Source organism: Falco biarmicus, chromosome 9 (assembly GCF_023638135.1).
Source record: "Falco biarmicus isolate bFalBia1 chromosome 9, bFalBia1.pri, whole genome shotgun sequence".
In the NCBI taxonomy this organism is placed as follows: domain Eukaryota; kingdom Metazoa; phylum Chordata; class Aves; order Falconiformes; family Falconidae; genus Falco; species Falco biarmicus.
Window position 1 is genome coordinate 8,059,773 of NC_079296.1, and position 26,018 is coordinate 8,085,790.

Sequence of the window (26,018 nt, forward strand, 5' to 3'; positions counted from 1 at the left end):
TGCCAGGGACGCCCTGCTGTGGGGCCCCGGGCACTGCTGCTGCCAGCCCGCAGCACCACCAGCTGCCCGCGCATGGCCCGAGCCCTGCAGGGCTTCACACCCCGCACCACCCGCCAGCCCCACCACCCACCCTGGAAGACGCCAAGTGTTGGTTGGGTACAGCCCCGGCAACCTCTGCCCACAGTGGGCTCCTGCACCCCCACCCTGTGAAACCCCTCCTGGGACCCTGCCCAACCTTGTCCCTCCCCAATCACCCAGCCCTGGCAGCTGGCTCCAGTTATTATTTTTTATTTAAAACGATCATTATTTTCACATTTCATCTTGTTTCTTTTGCTAGCAATGTACAGGCTCCTCCAAGGCGTCCCCACCCCTCGGGGTGCCCCGTGCCCGGGGCCGTGCGTGGCACCGGCGCTGTGCCCACGGCTGGTGGCCAAGGACGTGCAGAGGGAGGCGAGGCCAGAAGCGGGGCCAAACTCAACAAAGCGAATAGTGTTAAGGCAGCAGCCACCCCCGTCCTGGGGCAATGCCCTCCCACTGCCACCCTCGGGGTGTCCCCTGTGCCTGGGCAGCCCCCAGCCCAGGGCAGGCAGACCACCACGGCCACCCAGGCTGCGTGAGCATGCCGTGCCGGGGGCACAACAGCATCTCCACTGACCACTGGAAAGCCATGGGGACAGGGACAGTGGCATGGGGTGGGGTGGCGTGGTGTGGGTGGGGGCAGCTTGGTGGATGGGAGGGCTGCAAAGGGCTCTGTACCCGAAGTGCCAGAGCCCTGTAAGAGCCCTGAGCAACAGGGCTGTGGGGCAGGTGGGGGGTGAGGACAAAGGGCACCATGCCCATGGGGTGCCACCACCGAGGTCACAGTTGGGGACCCAAACACATCATCATCCCCTCTCCTTCGTTGCAATAGGTTAACCCCAAACTGGCTTGTCACCCAGCGCCCACCTAGGGAAGGCAGAGTGTGCCCAGCAAGGGAGCAGGGGGCACCCTAGGTGGCAGCTGCCCACCCACAGGACCAGCCCGTTTCCAGTATGCCATTAAAAAAAATATGGTCTGAAAAATCTGAAAATAGAGCTTATCTCCCCCCCATTTTTTCCCCTATTGAAAATACTGTATATTGTATCACAATCTATAGCAGGTGGCATACAGGACTGGCAAGACCAGGGGGCACAGGGACAGTGGAGGGTCAGCTGCCACCTGGGTCTGCTCCTGCACCCAGGTGGGGCCCGGGCTGCCCCCACCCTGCCTCCCCACGCGCTGTGCTGCCCCATGGCAGCGAGCTGGGCTGCCTGGTGCTGCCCGCTGGCTGGCAAGCAGGAGCTAGCCCAGGGCATCCAGCCAAGCCTGGGCCAGGGAGGCAGGAAGGGCAGCGGGGCAAACAGGGGGAGCCTGGCACTGGGTGCTCCCTGGCAAGGAGGGGGGACTGGGCACAGCCACCCTGGGGTGCTGCAAAAGCCTAGGGCATCCAGAGGGGGATGTGGTTGGGGTCAGCATCATGGGTCCTCCCATCACTCTGCCTCTGGGCATGGCTGCAGATCACGGAGAGCTGCAGGGTGCTGCTGAGATGCAGGTGCCAGCCATGGTCCCTGTGGGTGATGAGGCAGCAGGACCCTCTGCAGAAAGGAGGGGCACTGCTGGCCAAGGGGGGGGCACTGCTGGCCCCAGTGATGCCCACCAGCCCCAGGTGACACTACTGGCCCCACTGCCATAGTCCATCCTCCCTTCACCCCCACCCCAGGCACCACTGCCAGGTTGCACCAGCACCCAGCCAGGCCTGTCTCGTCCTCGTACCTCAAGGCCACCCCACTCCCAGCTTCAAAAGCCATCCTGGGGTGCAGCACCCCCCCTGCCAGTACCACCAGTGACCCAACAGTAAGAAACCAGTGCAGGTGGCTCCTGTAGAGAGCCAGATGCTGAACAATGACTGCCAGGGCAAGGGGGACAAGGAGGGGGATGTAGCAGAAAGGTGGCACAACTGCAGCAATGCCCTGTGGTGGGGGAAGCGGGCGGTGAGAGCAGGCAGGAGGCAGGGTGAGGGGCTCTGGGAGGAGGAACATGGTTGGGGGCAGAGGAGAGAAACAGCTGGTGCCAGCGTGTGAAATACCCTGTGAAATACCCCTCTGCCCCACCACGCGCCCCTCTGCCCACATGGCAAGGCTGGGGGTGGCTGGACCCCTTGGGTGGCAGCAGCGTGGGTGGGCAGGACACACCAGTGGGGCTGAGGCTCCCATCTCAGGCAGGACCCTAGCAACATCCCATCAGTGCCAGAAATCAGTCGTGGGTGAAGCACCAGAGCTCCTGCCCCCGTGGCACCAGACCCCGAGCTCCTCCCAGTGCCAAGGGTAAGCGCCAAGCCAGGGGTGATGGAAACAAGGCGAAAGCAGCCGTCCTTCCTCTGGCTTTGCCAGGGCCAGGCCTGGGGTGGTGCCAATGCCAGGGTGGGAGGGTGCCCCCACAGCTGAGGGTCCCCAGGGCAGGTGCAACAGGGGTGTCCAACCAAAGGCACCGCTCAAAGACCTTGTCTCTGCCACCAGGCGCACGGGGCTGGCAGCACCGTCAGCGAGCCGCATCCTTCTCTCTGCAGTCTCCATCTGTGGCACGTGCTGGCCTGGCGAACCGGGCGAGGACAGTGGCCCCCAGCCCCACACAGTGACCACCCTGGAGCTGAAGGGGACAAAAGGCCACCCAGCGGGCAGTGGCTCACAAGGTCCATCCAGGCTGGTGCCATACCCATCATGTCCTCCCTGGCACGTGCCTCTGGCCACAGCAGCTCCAGCAGCTCCACTCGACAGGGCGAAGGGAGGGGAGAAGCCAAAAGGGTTCGGTGGCTTCACAGCCAGGGGATGTGGCTGCCCCCAGGGTCTCAGCACAGCGTGTCCGTGTTGAATGAGAGCTGAGCCTGCAGGCATGGAGACAGGCAGGGCTCAGGCTGGGCAGGGGCTGCCTGCTCTGCCCAGCACCCCCACTGCTGCTGGGGCTGGGATCCAGCTTTGGGGGAGCCAGCACCCTTCCCCGAAAGCCTTCTGTGGTCCACCCCTGGCCCCACCACCTCCCCGTCCCTGGATGAGACCCAGTGCTGCAGCATCCAGCCCCAGTGCCCCATGGCAGAGACACAGCTGGGATCAGGGACACCCAGATCTGGGAACAAGCTCTCACCCTCTCCTCCTCGAAGCTGATGAGGCCTTCGTCATCAGTCTCCAGGTCCTCCTGCTCCTCCACCACGAGGGCCCGCAGCTCCGTGGGGGCGGCCCGAGGGCGCAGCAGGCTCAGCACGCGCTCCAGGGGTGACTGCAGGGCACAGCTGGGGCTCGTCTCCTGCTGCTCCAGGTTGTCACTTTGCTTCTTGGCAAAATTCACAAACACCTAGGAGGAAGGGACAGGAGGCTGCAAGGGACCCACCCCCCAGCGCACCTACAGCCCCTGGCTGCCCCTCACCTGCCATCTGTGCCATCGGGGACAGGCTCCAGCACATCCCACTGGACTGTGGCCACCACCATGCCCCCCACCTATCTCCACCTCCCAAAGGTAATTTCTGCCAGACACTTTGGCATGGCCACTCTCCCTGGGGACAAGCATCCAGCTGCCCACACCATCCCAGGTCTCACGTTGTCCAGTGTGGTCTGGCTGACAGAATAGTCTTCTATGCCCAGCACGTCCACCACCTGCTCCATCTTGCTGAAGACCTGTGCCAGTGAGATCTGGTCCGACTTCAGCTGGTACTGAGCCTTGGTGTGGTGCCGCTCCTGCAGGGGACACAGAGGTGACAGCTGAGCCCACACTCCCAGACCCCTTCCCATCACCTGGTGGGGGATCCCACAGAGGTGCCCCTTGGGGGATGAAGGCTGCTTGCACCTCAAGGTGGGGACTTAGCAGGGGATGGCACCACCACCACAGAGAGCTCACCTTGAGGATGGCCTCGGGGAAGTTGCGGTTGAAGAACCTCACCACCTCCTTGACGTTGAGGCTGGACTTCGTGCGCACTGTGATCATGTAGCCGTCGCCAAACCTGCATGGGGACAAGGGACCCTGTGAGGACCTGCCCCCACACACACACATCTCTGCGGGGAAGTACTGACCCCACGGAAGGTGACAACCCACCGGTATGGCGCTAGGATGCTCAAGTGAGCCTGTCCCCTGCCCACCCTCCAAAGCAGCACACACACAAAGGACCAACATCTCGCTACGGGCGCCACATGGTCACCTTGCCATGGGGGCCCAGCCCCCTCCTGCCCCACAGCGCACACAAGACCCCCACTGGGCTCTTACTGGTTCTTCAGGTGCTGGATGCTGCCAAGACACTTGAGCCTCCCGTTCACCATGATGGCCAGGCGGGTGCAGAGAGCCTCGCACTCCTCCATGCTGGGGAGACAGAGCAGGCTTCAGCGGGGTGGCATCGCGGGACAGTGCCAGGGGCCACAGCTGGGGCAGGTGGGGAGCCAAACTCCCCAGGACATCACCTGGGTGCCGTGGCTCCATCAGCAGGGGTGGGAAAAGGAAACGGAGAGCCTCCCAGGCTCCCTCCGCTGCTCCCCACGCTCCCGCCAAATGTCATGCCCTGGGGAGCCCCCTCCCACCCACACAGCACCCCAGGTGCTCAGGGGCATCGTGGGCACAGCCAGAAGCCCCTCTGGACCTGTGAGATGTGAGCACCACGGAGCGACCAGTTTTGATGACATCCAGGATAAGGTTCCAGAGGAAGCGCCGTGCCTTGGGGTCCATCCCTGTGGTGGGCTCATCCTGGAAGAGGGACAGCACCCTCAGACATGCAAGCCCCTGGAGGGACCCTGCCACCCCCTTCCTGTCTTGAGCCTCAGGACACCATCCCACAGCCCAGGACACTGGGGGCAGAGCTGGGGGCAGGCAGCTCCTGCACAGGGTAATTTCTCCACCCTAGCCCAGTGTCAGCCCCAGGGACATGGTGGGTGGGAACAAGACCCCACGGGCAGGGTGCTGGAGCCCGGGGCACACCAGGAAGATGAAGGCTGGGTATCCGATCAGTGCGATGGCTGTGGACAGCTTCCTCTTGTTGCCTCCGCTGTAGGTGCTGGCAGGCTTGTCAGCATACTTGGTCAGCTCCAACTTCTTCAGTGCCCACTTGACCACCTGCAAGGCACAGGGGGCTGCCATCACCCTACCAAGGCCATATGGCCAGCAGAGCTGGCAGCGGGCAAGCAGCTGGGCTCCACAGCACAGCCCATTTGCCAAGGGGACCACAAGCAATGTGCTAGTCAGGGGAGCCCTATGGCAGCCCACAGGCACAGCCACCAGCATCGGTGGGTGCCTGCGAGTGCGTGTGCCTGGCCCCAGCACCCCACGTGGGTGCACCACTGGGGTGGCATTGCCATAAGGGTAGCAGCACTGGCTCAAGTCCCCGCTGGTGCCATCCCCATGGCACAGTGCCAGCACATGCGTGCTGACAGTTGCCCACCCCGAGCCCTACCCGCTCCTCGTCTTTCCAGGGGATGCCGCGCAGGCGGGTGTAGAGCTCCAGGTGCTCCTGGGCCGTCAGCTCGTCAAAGAGTGCATCAAATTGGGGGCAGTAGCCCAAGCTCTGCTGGACCTGCAGGAGCTCCTTCAGGATGCTGTGTGAGGTGCCATGGGGAGAAGAAATTGCTTTTTGGGAGCACCCCATTGCTCACCCCCCTTTCACATGCCTTTATACTGGAGCATCTTCTACCAGGTAACCCACAACAGGCAGCCTTGGCCAAGAGCCAGTGTCACTTGCTGCCACCCCCCAGATGATGGCCAGCCCAGCATGACACAGGGCTGCAGCTTCCCATGGAGCCACACAGGCACACTCATGCTGCTTTGTCCTGGGAGGCCCCCAAGCAGACCCCAACCCATCCCCAGGACAGCAGGCAGCCCCCACCCCCTACCCAGCCCGTGCCCCCTGACCTGTGCCCATTAACGAAGGCCTCTCCGCCTGTGGTGCTCTCATCCCCCGTCAGCATCTTGAAGGTGGTCGTCTTGCCCGCGCCATTGACACCCAGCAGCCCAAAGCACTCCCCAGGCCGCACACCCACGCACAGCCGGTCCACGGCCAGGATGCGCCCGATCTTGCGGGACTTGTACACCTGGTGGGGCGGGGGGTGGGGGCTTAGCCCACCACAAGGCACCTGGACCCTCAGCCCTGACCCACAGCCCTTGGGTGGGATGGCTCCGAGGGGTGTCCACGCAGCCCTGGCACATCCATCACCGCTGCCGCACCTTGGTGAGGTTTTCGATCTTCAGCATGTCGTTGTCAGCATCGCCACGCAGGACACGGTGCCGCTCATTGGCCACATCAATGTCATCCTCGATGGGCTTGGTGGAGACAGGCAGCCGCCTTGGGAGGGCACACAGGGCAGGGTGGCGATGCAGGCCTGGGAGCCTCCTGCCTGCATCCCTGCTGAGGATGGGCAGGTCCCCAGCTTGCACCCACGGGAGGGGCAGCCTTGGGCTAAGGGGTCCCGACAACAAAGTGGATTCCCTGTGGCCAGCCCCCCCAGCCTGTCCCCCGCTCCCCAGCTGCACTCACTGGGGCTTCCGGAAGAAGTTGTACTGGCACATGATGGTGATGAAGAAGCCGACAAAACCTTCGATTGTCATGGCAACAAGCCCCCTGGTCACGATATCCCATTCGAAGGGCGATTTCATTTTATCGAACTGCCCTGAGTGGGAGGAAGAGGAGAGAATGGCTGGGGACACCTTCCCATGGGGACAACCTGGTTGTACCTCCTGAGGCTGCCTGTAACAATGCCACTGTCCTACTCCTGTGTTCCCTCCCCTGCCACAGCCGCCTGCGCTAGTCGGGGCTGGTCACAACAAGGCTTCCCATTCACAGCGCATGTGCTGTTGAAACCATCTTGCAACTGTTGAACCTCAGTAGGACAAATCAACCCAACTGAGAGGAGGTATTGGATGGATGTCAGATCCTGCCCCAGAATTGCCCTCCATGATGCCAGCAGCACCCAGGTTAGATACAGAAGCTACTTGAGAAGCAGAGAACAAGAGATTTTCAAGGGCGAGCTCAAGCTGAGAGTAGCCAAAGGCTCGTTTTGGCTGGGCAGTGCAGCCCTGCAAGCAAGAGACCACATCTGGGAGGAAAGAGCCCTTGCAGTCCCCACCCCTCACGTCACAGTACAGCCCCACCACAGGCAGTGTGCAACAGCAGCAGAAACACGCGACACTGCCAGGGCTCACAGCCTCCTCTCATTGGGGGACTGCTACTCTGGATGGCCCAAGGAACCACTTTTTGCAGCACCAGCACCACACCACGGCTGACCCTCAGGCACGGCTCTTCCTGAGCACTAGTCTCGTTCACACCCCCTGGCTTTTTGCTCCAGGTTGCTCCAGGCCTTGGGAAGCCCCACAGGGCAGGTGGATCCCTTCCAGCAGGGTCCCACCAGCACCGTGGTCCCCCCCAGCTCCACATGCCCTGGAGCAAGGGAGGGAACATGAGGCCATACCGATCTTGGCATAGTATTCATTAATGTATTCGTTGTAGGCCATCTCCATCAAACCGTGGCCCAGGTTGTAGTTAGGGAATACAAGGAAGCAGCTCTTCAGGTAGCTGTTCACCACCTTCAGATCCTGTGGGGACATGCAGAGAGGACACAACCATCAGAAACATCCCTAAGGACTGTAAACACATAGTAGGATTGAGATCCCCACCAAGATACAGCCTGGTCAGGTCTCATAGCTGATCCTGCTGGGAGCAGGAGTCTGGAGCAGAGATCTCCTGAGGTCTCTCCCAGCCCAAGCTGTCCCACAGCCCGATGGCAGCTTCCCCCTTCCTGGTGGCCCCAGGCAGACCTGTGAATCCCATACCTTGTCATGCTCAAACAGCTGCAGCAGGAACGTGGCGACGGTGGCTGTGATGCCAATGAAGAGATTGATGACTATGAGGAAGACGTAGGCAGAGCTGGGCACCTCGAACCAGAAGGAGGCAGGGTACATGATGGGGGTGATGGACCAGCTGGCAAGGTGAGCAACAGGAGCGCACATCAGCGTGGCAGGAGAGGCGCTGGGCAGCACCAGCCCTTGAGCCTTGGGATCACCCATCTCCCAGCCCCATCCTCTCCAGGCTCTCCCACCCCAGCCCTTGCAGCCCACCAGCCACTGGAGCTGCAGAACATCAGCCAGATGGGTAGTCCCGAGGGCAGATCCCACCTGTATAGCCACAGTGGAGATGGGGCACTGGAGGGACCCACCAGCGCACCCCGACCAGCCCTCTGAGCAACATACCCGTAGAGCAAGAAGAGGGAGAGGACGGCGGGGAAGTTGGTGGGAGAGGTGTAGGCCGGGAGGTCGAACACAAACAGGATGATGATGCAGCACGTGGCCGGCACCAGGTAGTTCAGCTGGAGAAGACAGAAACTCTGTGACTGCCCACCCACCCACCCGAGCCTGGGGGCTCAGCCAGTGGGGCCATGCGCCCTGCTTACCATGTCCCACACATAGTTGGCCAACCAGTAGATGACAGGGTCACAGCCGCTCACAAACTGCAGGTGTTTGGCCTTGGTGGCCTTTTCGGCCACCAGGAACACCACAAAGCTGGCTGGCACGAAGGACATGGCCACAATGATGAAGATGGCAATCACCACATCCGTGCCTTGCAGGCTGCATGGGGAGCAAGGAGGAGAGCAGGGACCCCATCACCCTCAGTTGCAGCACTGGTGAGGGCCACCCATCCTGGTATGGGACAGCTGCTGCGCACAGGGCGGCGCACATGGCACAGGGACCCTCACGTCACACCCACCCGGTCCCCCAGCACACAGCCTGCAGGGCAGAAGCCTCAGCGTTCCCCTGCAAACCGCAGTGAGGAGCTCCCTCCCTTCCATGGGACAGCCACCCTCCCTCAAACCCACCCCCTGGACCTACAGGTAATCCAAGGACAGGCTGGCACTCGTCTTGTTCATGGGGTGGTTGGTTACTGTGATGCCTGCAGGAAAGCCCAAGAAGAAACACGGGAGCATGAAAGCTGGCTCAGGACAGACAATCTTGCCCCCAGCCTGCCCGGTCCTGGCTCTGAGTGGGAGGACAAGCTTCCTCCCTGCAGCTCTGCAGGAGCTGAGCTGTCTGAAGCAACCAGGCACCTCGAGGCCAAGCCCTCCCCCACCAGCTGGCAGAAAGCATCCTCAAACACATCACAAACCCGGGTGCCTTCAGGCAGCACTTTGGGATGTTCTGCCCCAGCCCAGACCTCAAAGAGATTTGCCGAGCCCGTATCTGTGACCCCCCACATTACGCCACTTGGTCCAAAGGGGGACACTGCACCTTAGATCCTGGTTGGACCATGCCCTAAAGCTGTTCCTGATGCGCTTCTGTCCTTAACCACCTTCAGGTTCTTACCATAGGCAGCAGGGTTGCCTTTGCTCTTGGGCAAGTTGGCTCGCAGGATGGCGTTGTTGAGAGCGTTGAGGTAGGTGGGCATGCTATGGTAGCCCTTGTTGTTGTAGAAGACCTGGAGGAGGAGAGAAGAGTAGTGGGAGGTGGCAAAAGCTGGGCCCATGGCAGATGTACTGGAAGGGAGCAATGGGTGCGACAGCCACAGGGCAGGCTTCCCGGGCTCAGAGCTGCCAGGAGAGCAGGACACCCCTGACCACACTGGTCCAGAAACGCTGGGGTGGGAGCTGCAAAAAGCCCCACGGGGCAAGACCCCCACCAGATTCCTCAGTGGAGAGCACTGCTGCAGCACTGTGGGCAAGGGGTCCCGGCCACACAGACACTACTGGCTGGCCCCGTCTCCTCTCCACCCGTGCCACGGATGCCGCTGCCCACCCATCTCCCATGTGCCGTGGAGCGCAGCGCGGTCCCACCTGGGCCGTTCTCCGGACAGCGATCTTGCGAACCGTGGCAGGAGCCCGGACCCCGAAGGACGCCGGGATGGATTTCTGGATGTTGCCGAAGGTGAGGGCCCCATACCTGTGGGACAAGGCACCGCCAAGAGGCTGTGACCACCATCCTCTGCTGTCGGGAGCAGGGCTAGGCTTCAGCATGCTCCTGGCTCCCGTGAGCACCCCGGGCAGGTGTCCCCAAGTTCCTGGTCCCCCACCCCTGCTCCACGGCACAGGGCAGACCCCCCCCAGCCTTCTCTCTTGCCTGTGCAGCCGGAAGCGGTCCGAGGTGTAGAGCAGATACTCGGAGACATTGCGCCCTGTGATGTCTGCCAGGATGTCCCCTGTCACCACCTTCATCTGCGGGGGGTGGCCCCCCACACCGCTGGGGCAGGAGAAGCCGGTGCCCTGCATGGAGCATGTGCACTTGATGGGCTCATGGACAATGCGGGGCAGGGCAGGAGCCGAGGTCACGGTCTCTGAGGAGCAAAGAGGGCAGCTCACAGCCAGGCTCCTGCCTGCTCCGGCTGCCTGGGACAACGTGGGGGCAGGAGGTTGAGCCAAGGGGGCCTGGCCGGGGAGGGAGGGAGAGCTCTGCCCTCTGGCCAGAGTCTGGTCTGCAAGAGAGCTTGTGTGTTCTGGTGATTAGAGGGACCAAGAGATGGACACTGCAAAAAACTTTGGGCGGACAGAAACGATTCCGAGAGGGGGCATGAAGTGTGGCTGGAGAAGGGAATGGCTGGGGACCCAGTGAGGGTGACAAGGCTGGCCACAAGGCTCTCAATGGCGTCACCACCCTAGAGAGCTCCATCAGCACTGCTGGGGCTGAACAGGGAGCAGTGCTCGAAGACCAGCACCAGCTCTGAGTCCGAAGTTCAGCCCAGCGATGCGATGCTCTGCTGTGGCCAAACTGATGGGCACTTCCAGGGGTCCCTGGAGCTGCTTCTGCCATGGAAAGACAATCTCCCTGCTAGAGATGAATCCCAGGCCCGGACGTACTCAAGCACCAAGCACAGATGATACCTTTGATGGCAGAGGAGAAGGTTGTGGAGTTCCAGGCATGGAGCAGCTCCTCATCCACTGAGATGGGGTAGTCAGAGGGAGCCGGGGATGGAGGCGGCGGCACAAAGTTGGAGAGCGGCAGGCCCTGGGTGAAGGAGTCGATGCACATGGCATCGAAGTACTTGGCCGCCAACATCTTGGACTCGTTGCTGTTGAGGTTGAGGGTCTGCATGGGCTGGTCCAGAGTGTTGTTGAAGGCAGTCTTGAGCACGCAGGTAGCCCCCACACCAGAGGGCAGGTGGAAGGTGTTCACCAGCTGCTGGGGGCTGGCATCAGGAGACAGCCTGAGGCTGTGGGGAGAGAAGTAGGTGAGGAGGAGCAAGGGGCAGGAAACGTGAGTCTCATCACCTTGGCCATCTTCTGCTGGGACCTCCCTGAAGCCTTGGCACTTATTATGGCTGGACAGGCACAGACAGTCCATGCCTGACACGAGCTGAGCTGCCAACTGCAGCCAGCGTCAGGGCTGGTACCCCCACCAGAGACATTCTGGGGAGGATGGAGGCTGCTTTGCAAGGTGATGTGGTGCCAGCCAGACTGCTCCAAGCCTGAGCCAGCCCTGGCACCAGCCCCGCTGTGGACTGCCCTCCCCTGCTGCCCCCCCACTGCAGTACCAGGGATGGAGACAGGAACAGGGATGGGGATGGGACACGGGATGCTGGTCACCAGCAAGCGGCAGCTCTCACCGGTACTCGCGCCGCTCCTCATTGGCATAAGGAATGAAGTTGCCCTTGGGCTGGGTGTAGTTGTGGTACTGCGATGGTGAGAGGATGAGTGGTGGCAGGTCACCTGTGGGGAGAAGGACGGGAACCTGCTCACACCCACAGCACCGCCGCGTAGAGACGGACTGATGAGCACCTGTGAGCCTTGTCCTTGTCCTCCCCCCAGCCAGTGTCCACACTGGCCACACCGGGGCAAGCAGAAAGGGTCACCAGTAGCCCCAGCAGGCGGGTGGTTCACACACACCTATTTCGGGCACAGAGAGTGCCACCGTCATGGCCACACAGACGAAGAAGGCGGGCAGGAGGATCTGGGAGAAGAGGGCCTTGGTGTTGCGCTTGGCGCAGTGGAAGCGTTTGACGATCAGCCCGTGGAACTGCCGCAGCTTCAGCCACGAGCCCTCCAGCTTGAAGCTCCCCTGCCCAGCCAGGTCCTGGTCTTCTGCCTCCACCTCTGCCTCTTGCTCTGGGAGGGGAAAAGGACATCAGCCCCCAGCACGGCTGCTCCTGCACCCGCCTTGGCCCCCAGGGAACCGAGCTGGGCACCAAGCTGGGCGCAGCAGCCCCAAAGGACAGGGCAGCACCCAACCCTGATGGCCAGCGAGTCGCAGCACACCGTGGTGTGAAACAGGGCAGCTGGCTGGTGGGTTCCTCTTGGCCCAAAACACGAAATTTAGACAATAGTTCTAAAGAAACAACTTAAACTGGTGCTTTTTGGCATAACCCCTCCATTTTCCCCATCGGTTCTCCCAGCAGGTGAGGGGTCAGCGCAGGCAGGGATGGGTTGGTGGTGGGGGGACCCGGCGAGGCAGCAGGCACCAAGCTGGGGGCTCAGGGAGCTCTGCCTCCCCCAACCTAAACCACAGCACTCAGAGCAGCCCTGCCCAGGGAGGCAGTGGGTGGCAAATCCCTGAATTAATCATGATAAGAGCTGCTGAGATAACCCAGAAAAAAAATCTGTGAATAAAAAAGCAGCCTCAGGGCGCCTGCCTGCACCCTCCGTCCTCCAGCAATCCCAGTATCTGGGTCGGGAGAGCCCCAGGCCTGGGTCAGGGTATGGAGGGCAAAGCCACCAGCTGGAAGACAACTCTGTGCCCAAGGGCCAAGAGGAGACAACCCGACCGGGTGCCAGCGTGGGGAGGGAGCATGTTAGTGGGGCGAGTCTGCAAGGTGGCACTCGTGGGATCCGAGGGAGGCAAACGGCAGAGCTAACGCCGGCTGCGCCTCTGGCTCCGCGTCTCAGCACGGGACCCTCCCACACAGACCCTGCCAGTTTGGGGTGCAAACTGGTGGAAACACCCATTCCCAGCCCTCCCACGCAAGCTGCGGTTCTCTGGGTGCAGCATCAGTGGATGCATCATCAGACCCCCCACCGGGGTCTGGCCCCAGGAGCACAGCCCCCCACCCCACACACCCCCACGTGCCCTGCCCAGGTGCAGGGACAGGCACTGGCACTGCCCCTGCCCCGGCCACCCTCCGTGTCCCAGCCAAGCGCCTCCCCCGGCCCCTGCCGCTGGCCAGGCACCGGCAGCACGAACCTTGCAGACTGATGTTATCGGGGTCCTGCCGGTTATCGAACAGGGGCGCATAATCCCCAAAGAATTCGGAATAAGCCCCACCTTCGTCACCCCGCACGGAGCCCACCGAGGAGGCTGAGCGCAGGGATGCCTGCGACTGCGCCAGCTTGGAGCAGGTCACCAAGTTGCTGAGCTCCACCTCGGGCTTCTCCGGCACAGCCGCTTCGGCCGGGGCCTCCCCGTTGACCTCAGGCTTCAGGTCCAGCCCAGGGGCAGGTGGCTGCAGGATGTCCTTCTTGGACTCCTTCATGTCTGAAAGGAGAAGCGGGGTTGCCACCGGCTATGCCACCTTTCACTGCAGCATGGCACGGAGCGGGGACAGATCTGCTCTGCAAACCCAGAGTGGAGCAGACTGGCTGCCCTTGGCTGGGGTGGGCTCTGCTCAAGACCTCTCTCCCCTTGGGACTCCTGCAGCCACACAGAAAGGGGAGAGGAGCCCCCAAGCCCACGCAAAGGCACACAGCTCCCTGCCAGCCCCCAACAGCACCACATGCCCTCCCAATGCTCGTACCCACATCGCTGTTCTCCAGAGACTGGTCCTCCTCAGACACCTTCAGGAAGACCTCCTCCAGCGTGGTGTCCATCAGCCCAAAACTGGTGAGGTCCAGCTCCTCCAAGCTCTGCTCCAAGTGCTGCCGAGGCAGAGTGCCACATGAGAAGGGCAGGAGGTGCCCCACAGTGTGACGTCCCCCCACAACCGCCTGCCTGCCCACCCCACCAGCCCCCACGGGTACCTGGAAGAGCCTCTCAAAGCAGCCTTTCTTGACGGCCTCGCTGGGTAGAATGTAGGAGAGCTCAGTGTTGGTGTCCGAGATGAGGAGGCAGGAGGCCACGTATTTCTTGATGAACTGGGAGACGCGAGGCTCAGAGCAGGGGCTGACGGAGGAGTGGGCTGAGGGGCTGTGTGGCTGGCCGGGCTCTGTGGCAGAGGGGGAGCACTGGTCAGCCGCTTCGCCCCTGGCCTCCCACCAGGACCCACCACGTCCACACTACATCACAATGCTGCAGGGGCTCCTCCAGCCTCCATCATGGGGTGCTGGTGGCTTCCTGGCCACCCTGCCCTGCCTGGGGACAGTGCTCTGTGCCACAGCCCGCACTGGACAACTCGGTGGGCAGCCCATGGGCTGGACAGAACCAGCACCTGGAGGCAAATACCACCACGCAGGGTCTAACCTGGGACTCTCATGGGAGAGGTCAAGGCTGAGCCATGCCACCTCCTACACTTCTGTACCGTCCCTCTCTGTCCTCCATGTGGCTAAGGAAACTTGGAGTGGGAGCACTGGGGTGTTGACCTCTTGTTCCTTTCCTGGGCTGAAAAAGGGCTGTTCCCACCTACTCCTCTAAACACAGGGTCCCACCGCCCTCCAGACCTGTGCCATTCCTGATGTCAGACTGCTTCTTCACCACTGTCAGCTTGTAGCCATCACCGTAGGTGCTCTTGAGGAAAAGGGGGGAGCCACAGCACTTGAGCTTGCCATGGGAGATGATGGCGATGCGGTCACCCAGCAGGTCAGCCTCATCCATGTGGTGTGTGGAGAGCAGGATGGTCCTCCCTGACGGTGGCACAGAGCCTCAGTGGAGAGGCCAGGGCCACCAGCAGCCAGAGGAGCAATGCTGGGCTCTGCCCACCTCTGCTTACCTGTCTTGTACTTGAGGATGAGGTCCCAGATGGCCCTGCGAGCGTACGGGTCCACACCGGCTGTGGGCTCATCCAAGATCACAGCCCGTGACCCACCCACAAAGGCGATGGCCACCGACAGCTTCCTCTTCATGCCTCCCGAGAGCGTCTGCACCAAGGAGTGGCGTTTGTTGGAGAGCTCCAGGTCCTCGATCATCCTGGGGACAGGAGAGAAACACCAGGGATGCCAGGGGGCCATACTGGCACCTACTGTCACATACTGTGACACCTCTTCCCTGCATGGTACCTACAGCCCTCGGCTGCTGGGACAGCCCAGTTGCAGCCAGGCTACAGAAGCATCTTCTGCTGGCTTCCACAGCCTGGTACCTCAAGTTTTGGGAAACGCTTGGTGAAGCTGCTCCAGGGGACATCTTTGCTACCAGGTCACCCACCAAGGCTCAGCCAGCAGGAAGGGGACCCACTCAGGCAAAAGGCACAGACAGGGCAAAAGGAGTTGGAGGGTGCCTACTTGTCCATCTCCTTGCGGATCTCCTCCTCCGCCATGCTCTTGAGCTGCGAGTAGAACCAGAGGTGCTCCTCCACCGTCAGTCTGTCAAAGAGCACGTTGTGCTGGGGACACATGCCGAGGTTCTTCCGGATCTCATCCATCTCTGTCCGGATATCGTGGCCATAGATGGTAGCCGAGCCCGAGGTCGGAGGGAACAAGCCAGTGAGGATGGACCTGGATGGATGGAGAAAGGCAACCATGTGAGGGACCTCACATTCCTCCATCTGGTCCCAATCCCAACCACCACCTCCAGGAGCACCTGCTGAGCCCCAGGCAGAGCAATGCCAGTACAGGTCCATGTGCCCGCTGCCTGTCCCCCTTTGTGCCAACCCCACAGCCACACTGCTGTCTTCTGGGCACGGCACCAGCTGCCACAGGGCCCTGCAAGGACATCTTGCAGCCCCTTCCCCACTCACTACAGCTGGCCAGGAGGACACAGCCCACGTCCACCCTGAGAGGCACTCACATGGTGGTGGTTTTGCCTGCGCCATTGTGCCCCAGGAAGGACACCACCTGGTTCTCATAGAGGTTGAGGCTCAGCTTGTTCAGCGCCAGCTTCTTGTCTGTCTTGTAGACCTTGGTGAGCTTGTCAATGCAGACAACCAAGGGGAGGTGGGTCGGCTCCTCCTCGATGCCCCTTGTCTCCTCTGCCACAAGAGCGGGATGGTGAGGAGCTGGGAGGTGGAGGGGGGCTCTCCAGCGGGTGAACCTCCCCACCTCCATCCCACTGTGGTTGTGCTGGCTCGTGGTGCCTTCCCCCTCTGCTTCTCGCCAGCTTCCCCTGTCCCACCCCACGGGCAGCAGCTCCCGGACAGGCAGCAGTGCCCAGCCCAGTATCCTGCCCCGACAAGGGAACAGAGGACACATGGAGGTCCATGGTCACAAGACCCCGCGGCAGAGCCAGGGCCACCCCAGTGCTACCCACTGCTGCCCGTCTGCCCTCACCCAGCCTTCGGCTCTCCATGGCACAGGCCTGATCCTCCTCCATGATGCTGAGGCGGGTGGTGCGGGACCAGGGCCAGGTCCACTCCCAGGTCTCCACTCGCCCGTTGCCCAGCCAGTAGGACTTCTGGAAGGGGAAGTACCAGGGCCGTGGCAAGCCGAACATGCCTGCAATCACATCCCCTATGGAGTCAGGGTCAATCCCGCACCCGTACCCCACAGGGAAGCCAGCTGAGGGCCAGGGCAGAGCTTGGCACGGGTATGGGCATGGGCTTGGAGGTTTCCCCAGCTCAGGGACATTGCTGCGGGGGTGGGGGTGCTGCAGGTGTCCTGGCGAGGTGGGCTCAGGGCAACGCTGCTGGGCTGTGCAAGGAACCAAAGTCCTTTGGGCTGGGTCTGGCTCAGGCTTTGGTTTTACTAGGAAAGCAAAGGAAGCAGGAGAGCCTCCTGCCCAGGCGGCCAGCGAGGGGGAAGAGTGCTCCAGCTGTGGACACTTGGATTTGCTACAGCTGGCCGGCAAACTGAGACATGCAACTGAAGATCTCCAAGTAATCTGCTGGTGTCACCAGTGGGTCAGGGCATGCGGGAACGTGACCCTAACAGGACACACATGGGGGACCCTGAAGGCACATTGTACCAAACCCCACCACGTCAGGGCTGAGCACTGCCAGGAACCAGCAGCATCCCCAGGGAGGAGGCTCCTGTAAGACCAGAGGTGCCCTCATGCCACACATACCCGGGTGCACGGCCTCGATGTACCACGTAAGCACCCCGTACACTACAGCATCCACAATCAGCATCATCATAGACAGCAGGAGGTTGAAGTCATCTCCTTCCACGGGCGACTGGCTGAAGGTGTGCCACTGGATGCCCACACCGGCCACCTCATACAGAGCAAAGTACTTGGAGCCCAGCCCAAAGGCTGTGGTGGACATGAGGGACTGCGGAGAGGTGGAGGGAACAGAATGGGATGTCACCAGGAACCACTGGCCAGCTCCAGAGGAACAGGTTAGGGTGAATTCCTACCCAGTGCTGCCCCACCCAGCCCCATGGAGATGTTCCCTGCCCCGGAAGGCACCAAACCCTCCGGAGATGCCTCCAAAGCCCCATGGGGAGCTGGTTCATACAGGGAGAGGTTTGCTCAGGGCTTGGTGACAGCATGGTGGCCCGTGTACTGGACATGGGGTGCCCGAGGCAAACCTGGGGCCAAGCACCTCCCCAGCAGCCGCAGCCAACTCACCGCGATGCACTTCTCAAAGGCTGTGATCTTGTCATGTGCCACCTCCTCCCGGATGGCCACGTACATGTAAGGCACGTAGCTGAGGAAATAGATGATGCCACCGCAGGCAGAGGCCAGCTTGGCCTTGGAGTAGAGCACCGACACCAGGAAGCTGCAGGGAGGACAGCATCACCTCTGATACTACCCCAACAGGGCTTTCCCCCCACCATCCTATTTTGATGGCATTGAGGTGATAAACTGGATCCTCAAATTAGCTGGCTGGAGGAGCCTGTGCCCCTCCACCACCCCTTGCCCACACAGCTCCCAGCACCCTCGCCCCACGGCACAAGGACCCCAGTGCTGGCCATGCCCCCTCACCACACAGAGCAGACCAGGCAGCTCACCAGAACATGATGGTGGCTACTGCATAGATGGCAAGAAAGAGCCAGATGATGAGGACATCGCTGTGCATCAGGACCTTGCCATACTTCAGGATGGCGGTGAGTGCTGTGACCGAGATGGATAGCTGGACGAAGCCGGTGATGAACCAAGCCACCCAATGCACTGCGTTGTTCAAGCCCATCATCTTCATCACCTGTGAGGCCAAAACTTCTCAGCAGGGCTGTCCCCTACCCTGCACATCCCTGCTGCCTCAATCGCTGGGGCTGAGGGAGCAATGGGCAGCACACCAAGGGGTCCCCCAGGGGTTACCAGGAGCAGGCAGGCCACAGCACCCTGTGCCAGGGTGCCAACAGGCTCAGTTGCCTCTGGTGCTTGGGCAAGGCTTGTGCCCAAGACACTCTGAAGGACCAGATCAGCCCAGGGATGTGGGATGTGCACCCACCCCAGCTCACACACCCCAGAAACGTGGAGAAGGTGACCAGGGATGCAACGCAGAACTTCGAGCCCACAGATGCCAGTTCCACCCCAGGGATCTCTCCCATCATCCCCACCTCTTTCAGGCGATGCTCCTTCTCTGTCACAATGTGCTGAATCATCATGGCCACCGAATAGACCCAGGAGATCACCATGCACAGGGGCATCATGTGCTCAATGACGAAGAGGAAGCTGGTGGGGTAGAGGAAGAGAGAGGAGAGCTGGATGGTGGCACCACCACAGGACCTGGAGAGACCCTGGGGCACAGGGCAGCAGAGGGGCTCTCCCACTGGCCAGGGACAACCAGCCCTCCAGTCCAGCAGCATCTTAGTACCCTGAAAGACCTTCTCCAATTAGCCCATAGGTAGCGTCCTGGCAGGCAGCAGCTACAGGCTTGGCCTGGTACCCTGCCTACCCTGGTGTGGATGGCGTCCTACCCACCCTCCTGTCCTGGAGGGCTGGAGGCTCTGGGACTTCCTCCAAACCACTGTGTTCAATAACCACCAACAGACCAACGTGCCATCCATTTACTACACTCCTCTTGTTCTTCCCAAGTCTTTTGTCCTCCAAGACACCCCACAGACATGAGTTCCTCACTTCAGCTGTGAACTGGGCACAAAATCCTACCCGTGCTTGCCTAGCCTGGTGGTCCAAGGAACGGGGCTTAATTGGTTGCTCATCACTATCGCTGTCACCAGTTTCTCTCAGGCCCCCAAACTTGTCCCCTTTTCCCAGCTGAATTGTCCCAGTCTGCAAAGATAAGGTCCTGCCCCTGCCTACCCTGCCCACACAGGTGTTACTCACTCGTCCCGGGTATAACATGGGTACGGGAACATCTGCACATAGTTGCCGGGCTCCACCACGTCATGGCCAACAAATGTGTTGATGAGGGCACGCTCCATCATGTCTGGGGAGGAGGAGGAGAAGACAAGTTGAGTGGGCAGTGCCGGCAGGGGCCAGGGAATTGGACAGCTATGGCAGGGAGCTGGCACTCACCCTGGATCCAGACGAAGCCGTAGAGGAAGTAGAAGCGGCCCACCAGTGTTGGGGCCGGGCCGCCAGTATGCCCGCCGGATCTCGTTGGTCTTCTCCGTGAAGCTGGAGTTCTGTCGGATCTTGTACATGACATGGGGGGGCAGCGAGCCGTCCCTGTTGGTCTGGAAGATGACGCCTGCAGGCAGCGGGAGAGGCAGGGAACCCGCTGGTACCACGGGAGATGGCCACACCAGCTGGCCCGCAACAACGGGCAGCGTTCAGCGTGTCCCAGCCAAGGCGCCATGAGGGCTGCCATGGATGAGGAACGTGGGCATGGCCCTGGCATGGGATGCAAGGGCACGTAGACAGCAGGCAGCAGTGGTGGGAGAGCCAGGGCAGTGGCAGAGGGCTGCGCCCGGCAGGGCTCGGCCAGGGGCAGAGGATGGGTACTGCAAGGTGCTTGGTCAACTCATCCACCCAACACATGAACCAAGGGAGCCACACCCCAAAGCCAGCGGCTCCAGCCCAGAGCACAGCTGGAGAAAGACATGGCTTCAGGGACCCCCCCTGCAAAGGGGCTGGTTCGCAGGAACATACTGGCAAAGACTGTGACGTTGTCCTGGTAGGCTTGGTTCAGCGTGTAGTTGACGATGCTCTCCTCATCTGGGAAACCTTTGAAGATGTCCACGCTGACCTAGTGGAGGGGAAGGCTGGTGAGACCCCACTGCCCCAACAGATCTAGTACACAGACCCTACACACGATGCAGCATGTGCCACCCACACCCACCCTGCGAGGCCCTGAACCCGATGGTGCACCAACACCGTTGACATCCACCCCAAAGCTCCACTGCAGAAGCCACGAACTTCTCCAGGGCTCCCATCCCACAGGCATAAAGAGGTCTGACTGAACCCGACCCTGCAGCTGGGTGGCAGGTGCTGCTCCAGCACTCGTGTTCCCACCAGCGGGCATAACCTCACCTTGGCCATGAAGTGGACCCAACCACAGGCAGCATTGTCAATGGTGTCCAGCTGCTGGAGCAGGACGCTGGCATTGGGCAGGGAGAAGTTGCCATTGAGGAAGTTGTGGAGAACGTCGCTGTCGGAGACGTTCAGGATCTCTGGGTGTTTGTGGAGGTCAGCAGTGAACTGGGACAGAGAGGGAGACATAGGAGGGAGAAGCTGAGGTGCACCATGCCTCTCAGCCCCCTGTCCTCCCCATGGACACAGACAGGACCCAACATTCCTTCTGGGGACACGGAAGGGACAGCATCCACCCTGCACAGGGAACCAGCCTGTCCTCACAAGAGGAGGGTGGGCACCCAGGAGCTTCACATGAAGAAGCCATGAAGTCAGGGACATCCCTTTCCCACCTCCAGGGCAGTGCAGCCCAGCCAGGCTTGGTCCCCCACCACACTGTCCTACCTGCTGGAGCCAGCGGATGCGCCTCTGCAGCCTGCCCTCCTCCAGATAGGCACGGATCTCAGGGGAGATGTTCAGCCACGCCTTGGCATAGTGGGTGACATTGCCCACAAAGGCAAAGGTCTCGTTGGCCTGGGAGTGCGAGGAAGGTCACACAGTGGGAAGAAGCAGGAGGCCCCCTGTTCCCCAGGACAGCTAGGAGCCATGGAGGTGTCTGCCCACCTCCCAGCAGGCATCGCTACCCCAGCAAGGGCCAGGGCAGCTGCCCTCCGACTCCCCGCTCAGCCCATCTGGGCAAGGAGGTCCGCTCCCCAGCGGGTCTGGTGGAAGGAAGGATGGGGGTCCAGGCCCCTGCACCCTCACCTTCAGGATGACCTTGTCCACTTCAGTGCCCACAGGCGCGTACAGGATTTTGGGGTTGCTGGTCATCAGGTGCACGAGGAGACCCAGGTTTCGCTGCTCCTTGCTGGTGAAGCCCAGCGAGCTCATGTTGCCCTGCTTCAGTGCCTCGGGCTCGATCGTCCTGCAAAGGGGGGCTCCGGCTGCCAACCCTGCTCCAGCCCCAGCTCCCCTCATGGTGGGCAGCCCCCACCCCCTGCCTACAAGGGGGCTTCATGCTGACCCCCACACCAGCACGGTGCTCCCCAGCACGGGGAGCTTCCCCCAGCCATGGCACAAGGATGCGGCGTAGCACGCACCTCCTGCGTGCCCTCGGGGGACGACCAGGACGCTTGGTCACTGGCAGAGGCAGGGTGGGCTTTCCCACACCCCCATCCCCATCAGAGAGCACCTGGACCCAGCCCCCTCCAGCCCCCAGGGCTCCTACCGGTTGTTGCCGCAGAGGATGGGCTGCAGCCCAGCCCAGAGCTGCACAAATGCCGAGAACTGCCCCTGGGGGTTGTCGCTGCTGGCCGGGCCATCCCTGGCACCCTCCTCCTCTGCCGTGGCGTTGCCAGACGTGGCATTGGTGCCTGCCCAGCTGGTGCTGTTGGCAGTGGGTGCCGGGGCTTTGCTGGCACAGGCTCCCTTGGGCAGCAGCTTGGCCAGCGCTGAGAGGATGTCCATGTCACGGAGAACCTTCTCCATCTCTACCAGGTCCTCCAGGAGGGCGCGGAGGCGGTGCTGGGCAGCTGTGCTGTTTACCTCATCCAGCTTCAGCTGCAAGGACAAGCAGGCAAGGGGTTACCACAGACCAAGGCAGACCCCAAGCGGCGGCATGTCCACTTTCTTGGTGAAAAGGCTCAAGCTGTGCCCAGCTGGGGCCCTGGACTCATTGCTGTGCATCCATGGCTATCAGGCAGCAGGGGTGCAGGCAAGCGCTGGCAGGGTCTTGTGGGGGAGCTTGTGATGTCCCCAGGCAGGAAGGGTGGTCCTCTGTGACCACAAGGGACACGTCAGGCTCGGGTAGGATGAGGAAAGGAACCTCAGAGCCAGCTTTGAAGAGCTGTGCTCTCAGGGACAGCAGCTTGTGGGGACATGCTTGGAGGATGCTGGAAACACCCAGCCCCATCCAACGGGCAGCGTCCAAGCAGGTGCCAGCAGGGGGGAAACATCTGGGGTCCCGCCCTGGGACTGGGCAGGGGGTGCCTATGTGGGGTAAAAGGGTGATCAGGAGGGGTCCCCACACAACCCTATGAGTAGGGAAACCCTGCCCAGGACCTGTCCCTGCCCCACAGCCCACCCCACAGCCGGTGGGAGGCACAGCCCGCAGCCCCGCTCTCACCCTGCTGACGATCTTGGGGGTGTCCAGCTGGTCCCGGAGCTCGGTGGCCAGCTGGGGCAAAGTGCTCCCGGCGAGCAGCCCGGCTGCCATTGCAGGCCAGTGCCCGGTACGCCTGCAGCAGCGGCTGCTGCCCGGGGGCCACACGCAGGAGGCGACGCAGCCCCCCCAGGCTCTGCTCACATGTCAGCTGCTCCAGCACCGGCCCGGTGAAGAGGACACCCTACAGGGCAGGGAGCCAGGGGGGCACAGCCCCGGTTACAGGGGCACTGTCGCAGTGCCCGCCCCGGCAGAGCAGCTGCCCGCTCACCCCCGTTCACCCCACGCAGTGCTCACCTCCATCTCGGTGACAAAGGCTTGGGGACTGTCAGAGGCGGTGGGTACCGAGGCAGTGCTGGCAAGACCCAGGGCCTGGGAGAGCAAGTGGAGCAGCACCGGCCGGTGTGGGGCTGCCGTGGGGTCCCGCAGTGCCCTGTGGACCAACCCTTCCTGCAGGTTCCTCCAGCCGCTGGGAAGGCTCTTCTGCAAGGGGACCATTGGGGTGGCTGGTGGTTGGTGAGGCTCCCTGGGGTCCCCCCTCTGTGTGTGTCCCCCCAGGCACACCTGAATGTCCCCACAGCACCCATGTCCACAGTCTCAAGGGGAGGGGAAGAAAACCAGATGTGCAGATGGGGGAGAGCATGGGTGCCCCGCACCCCAGCCACAGGAGGGAATAGTCCCCCCCTGCTCTCCCCAGAGCCACTGCCCAGGCAGTGCCATCACCCGCTGCAGTGGGAAACCGAGGCACAGGCACTGCTGTGCCTCAAAGCACTGGGGGAACCGGTGGGCAGCACCAGGATGGGACCCAGCCATCCCTGCTCTGGCCACCTGACAGCATCCCATCACATCCCCTCTGCCAGGACAGACACCCCCAGATCGCCCTGTGGTGGGACACTGAGAGGATGTGGAGGATGAGCTCTGCCCCACCAAGTCCCTCACACGTGGTCACACTCCTCACCTCCAGCTGCGTCATCTTCTCACGGGGGCCAAACCCATCCCAGAGGTCTCGCTCATGGGTCTCATCAGGTACCAAAGGAAAGGAACCGAAAAACAGGCGGTACACCTGCACCAGGGACAGGAGCAGGGCTGTTGAGCGTGCTGGGAGCAGAGGCACCCGTTTGCCTAGCAATGCCCCAGCATGGGTGGCAGGGCAGGATGAGTCCTGGCTGGGGGCCCACTGATTCGCCGTCGTGGGTCTGGTGGTCAGGGCTCAGCCTGGCTCAGGACATACCCATTCACCAGTGCAAAGCCCAGCCCTGCGGCACTGTGTGGTCACCCACCTCCCAGAGGACATCACCCACCTCCCCCAGGTCAACGCTGGAGCCCAGGAGCAGCTCGGCTGTGCTGTTGGGAAGGGACAGGTTCTGTGTCAGGAAGCGGTGCAGCTCGCCCCGGTCCTTGGCCGCCCACGCCAATGTGAAGCCGGATCCTGGTAAGGAGCAAGGCGGGGGGGGGGGTCAGAGCAGCCCACCAGCACTGGGGACATGGCACAGCCCCACCCGGGGACATATCACAGCTGGCCCTGCCTGGCACGCAGCGACGTGGGACAGTGGCAGGGCGCTGCCACGTGCCATCCCATCGCTGGGTGCCTGGCAGGTGGGCATCTCCACCCCTGGCAGTGGGGGGACAGGCAGGACACAACCTACCTGCTCGGCTGCTGAAGTGAGTCTCCATGGAGCTGGGCTCGCTGCTGCTGAGTGCCTCCAGGCGCCGGCGCAGCGACTCCAGCTCCTCCTCCAGCCCAGGGTGCTGCGGGTCAAAGAGGCTGCTCTGCTCCACAGCTTCGCTGAGGTGCTCCAGGAGCTGCGTCACCCTGCGAGAGCCCAGCACCACCACGGTGACAGGGACAGAGGGATGGGGACACTTTCCACAGAGCTCTGGCAGGGGACGAGCCCCCTGGACACACAGGGCACAGCTGCCCCAGGAGCTGCCCTGGCAAGGGCATCAAATCCACGGTACTGGGGCGCAGAGGAAAGCCCCAGAGCCTCGAGGTGTCCCCAGGGGCCACCTCTGTCCTCCTCCCAGCACCAGGGAGCCCACAGGGGAACGGGTCAAGATATCTCCTGCAGCCCGGGGACACAGCACTCTGCACCCGAGCACTTTGGGGCACACAGGCTTACGCCTCGTCCCCAGCGGGGCAGTGCCGGCACGGAGCGTGCGGGATGGGAGGGAGAAGCGTGCGGGATGGGAGGGAGAAGCGTGCGGGATGGGAGGGAGAAGCGTGCGGGATGGGAGGGAGAAGCGTGCGGGATGGGACGGAGAAGCGTGCGGGATGGGACGGAGAAGCGTGCGGGATGGGACGGAGAAGCGTGCGGGATGGGACGGAGAAGCGTGCGGGATGGGACGGAGAAGCGTGCGGGATGGGACGGAGAAGCGTGCGGGATGGGACGGAGAAGCGTGCGGGATGGGACGGAGAAGCGTGCGGGATGGGACGGAGAAGCGTGCGGGATGGGACGGAGAAGCGTGCGGGATGGGACGGAGAAGCGTGCGGGATGGGACGGAGAAGCGTGCGGGATGGGACGGAGAAGCGTGCGGGATGGGACGGAGAAGCGTGCGGGATGGACGGAGAAGCGTGCGGGATGGGACGGAGAAGCGTGCGGGATGGGACGGAGAAGCGTGCGGGATGGGACGGAGAAGCGTGCGGGATGGGACGGAGAAGCGTGCGGGATGGGACGGAGAAGCGTGCGGGATGGGACGGAGAAGCGTGCGGGATGGGACGGAGAAGCGTGCGGGATGGGACGGAGAAGCGTGCGGGATGGGACGGAGAAGCGTGCGGGATGGGACGGAGAAGCGTGCGGGATGGGAGGACTCAAGGAAGGACTCAAGGAAGGACTCACGTGGAGTTGGAGTACTGCAGGAAGCCAAACTCGTCGCGCTGGCCGTCAGGGCACAGGGACTGCATGACGGGCAGGATCCCGGCCGAGGTGAGCGGGGCCGCCGTGTAGAAAGCTGCAGCCAGCAAGAGAGCGCAGAAGAGGCCAGGAAAGGTGCGGGCAGGGAGGGGGGGGGGGGGGGGGGGGGGCCACCAGAGAGACAGACACTCAGTTCAGAGAAGCGCGCGCTGCGCCCTGCAAGCCCCGCAGGAGGTTGGCAGCCCAGGACAGAAGTCTGCAGCTTTCCCACCAAAGTCATCCCTGGCTGATGGCTCCCTGGGCATCTTGGCAGCTCCTGCCACCCTGGCTCCTGCCCTCTTGGCCTTGCCCGCTCCCCTCGGGTGGCAGGTCCCTCCCGCCCCAGGAAGATGCCTGACTTCTGCTACTTGGTCCCAGACCGGCTGCCAACCTCCCCTGGCCTCTCTTGTTAGTAACCTCAGAGGCACCGCCGAAACTCCAGAGGAAGAGGAGGAGGAGGAAGAATACCACAGGGAAAACAGAGCTGTCACCCGCAGCTCCCCAAGCCCCCCACCTGCCCCCTGCCCAGCTGCCCCGACGTGCGGCTGCTGGAGGTGGGTGGAAATGGAGACACGTTG

At 62.3% G+C, this 26,018-nt stretch overlaps 1 protein-coding gene across 1 annotated transcript in view; it reads right to left on the bottom strand.

The window, feature by feature from the left end:
* Window positions 1-272: 272 nt before the first annotated feature.
* ABCA2 (ATP binding cassette subfamily A member 2) overlaps window positions 273-26,018 on the bottom strand; it is a 34,432-nt gene continuing 8,686 nt past the window's right edge. The window contains 49 exon segments of the mRNA XM_056352355.1: window positions 273-2,899; window positions 3,157-3,363; window positions 3,606-3,743; window positions 3,904-4,006; window positions 4,267-4,359; window positions 4,634-4,737; window positions 4,969-5,103; window positions 5,441-5,582; window positions 5,896-6,074; window positions 6,208-6,325; window positions 6,518-6,650; window positions 7,449-7,572; window positions 7,810-7,957; window positions 8,227-8,342; window positions 8,427-8,601; window positions 8,863-8,923; window positions 9,334-9,445; window positions 9,801-9,906; window positions 10,084-10,297; window positions 10,842-11,170; window positions 11,564-11,666; window positions 11,844-12,062; window positions 13,135-13,425; window positions 13,685-13,805; window positions 13,908-14,092; window positions 14,544-14,726; window positions 14,813-15,009; window positions 15,321-15,533; window positions 15,826-16,006; window positions 16,305-16,469; window positions 17,038-17,242; window positions 17,542-17,692; window positions 17,925-18,115; window positions 18,474-18,588; window positions 19,201-19,303; window positions 19,393-19,432; window positions 19,434-19,567; window positions 19,969-20,065; window positions 20,350-20,517; window positions 20,794-20,922; window positions 21,154-21,313; window positions 21,617-21,948; window positions 22,514-22,567; window positions 22,569-22,733; window positions 22,847-23,032; window positions 23,508-23,612; window positions 23,851-23,978; window positions 24,196-24,362; window positions 25,387-25,498. Of these exon segments, the coding sequence (XP_056208330.1) occupies window positions 2,864-2,899; window positions 3,157-3,363; window positions 3,606-3,743; window positions 3,904-4,006; window positions 4,267-4,359; window positions 4,634-4,737; window positions 4,969-5,103; window positions 5,441-5,582; window positions 5,896-6,074; window positions 6,208-6,325; window positions 6,518-6,650; window positions 7,449-7,572; window positions 7,810-7,957; window positions 8,227-8,342; window positions 8,427-8,601; window positions 8,863-8,923; window positions 9,334-9,445; window positions 9,801-9,906; window positions 10,084-10,297; window positions 10,842-11,170; window positions 11,564-11,666; window positions 11,844-12,062; window positions 13,135-13,425; window positions 13,685-13,805; window positions 13,908-14,092; window positions 14,544-14,726; window positions 14,813-15,009; window positions 15,321-15,533; window positions 15,826-16,006; window positions 16,305-16,469; window positions 17,038-17,242; window positions 17,542-17,692; window positions 17,925-18,115; window positions 18,474-18,588; window positions 19,201-19,303; window positions 19,393-19,432; window positions 19,434-19,567; window positions 19,969-20,065; window positions 20,350-20,517; window positions 20,794-20,922; window positions 21,154-21,313; window positions 21,617-21,948; window positions 22,514-22,567; window positions 22,569-22,733; window positions 22,847-23,032; window positions 23,508-23,612; window positions 23,851-23,978; window positions 24,196-24,362; window positions 25,387-25,498 (7,373 nt within the window). The 3' untranslated portion in view covers window positions 273-2,863.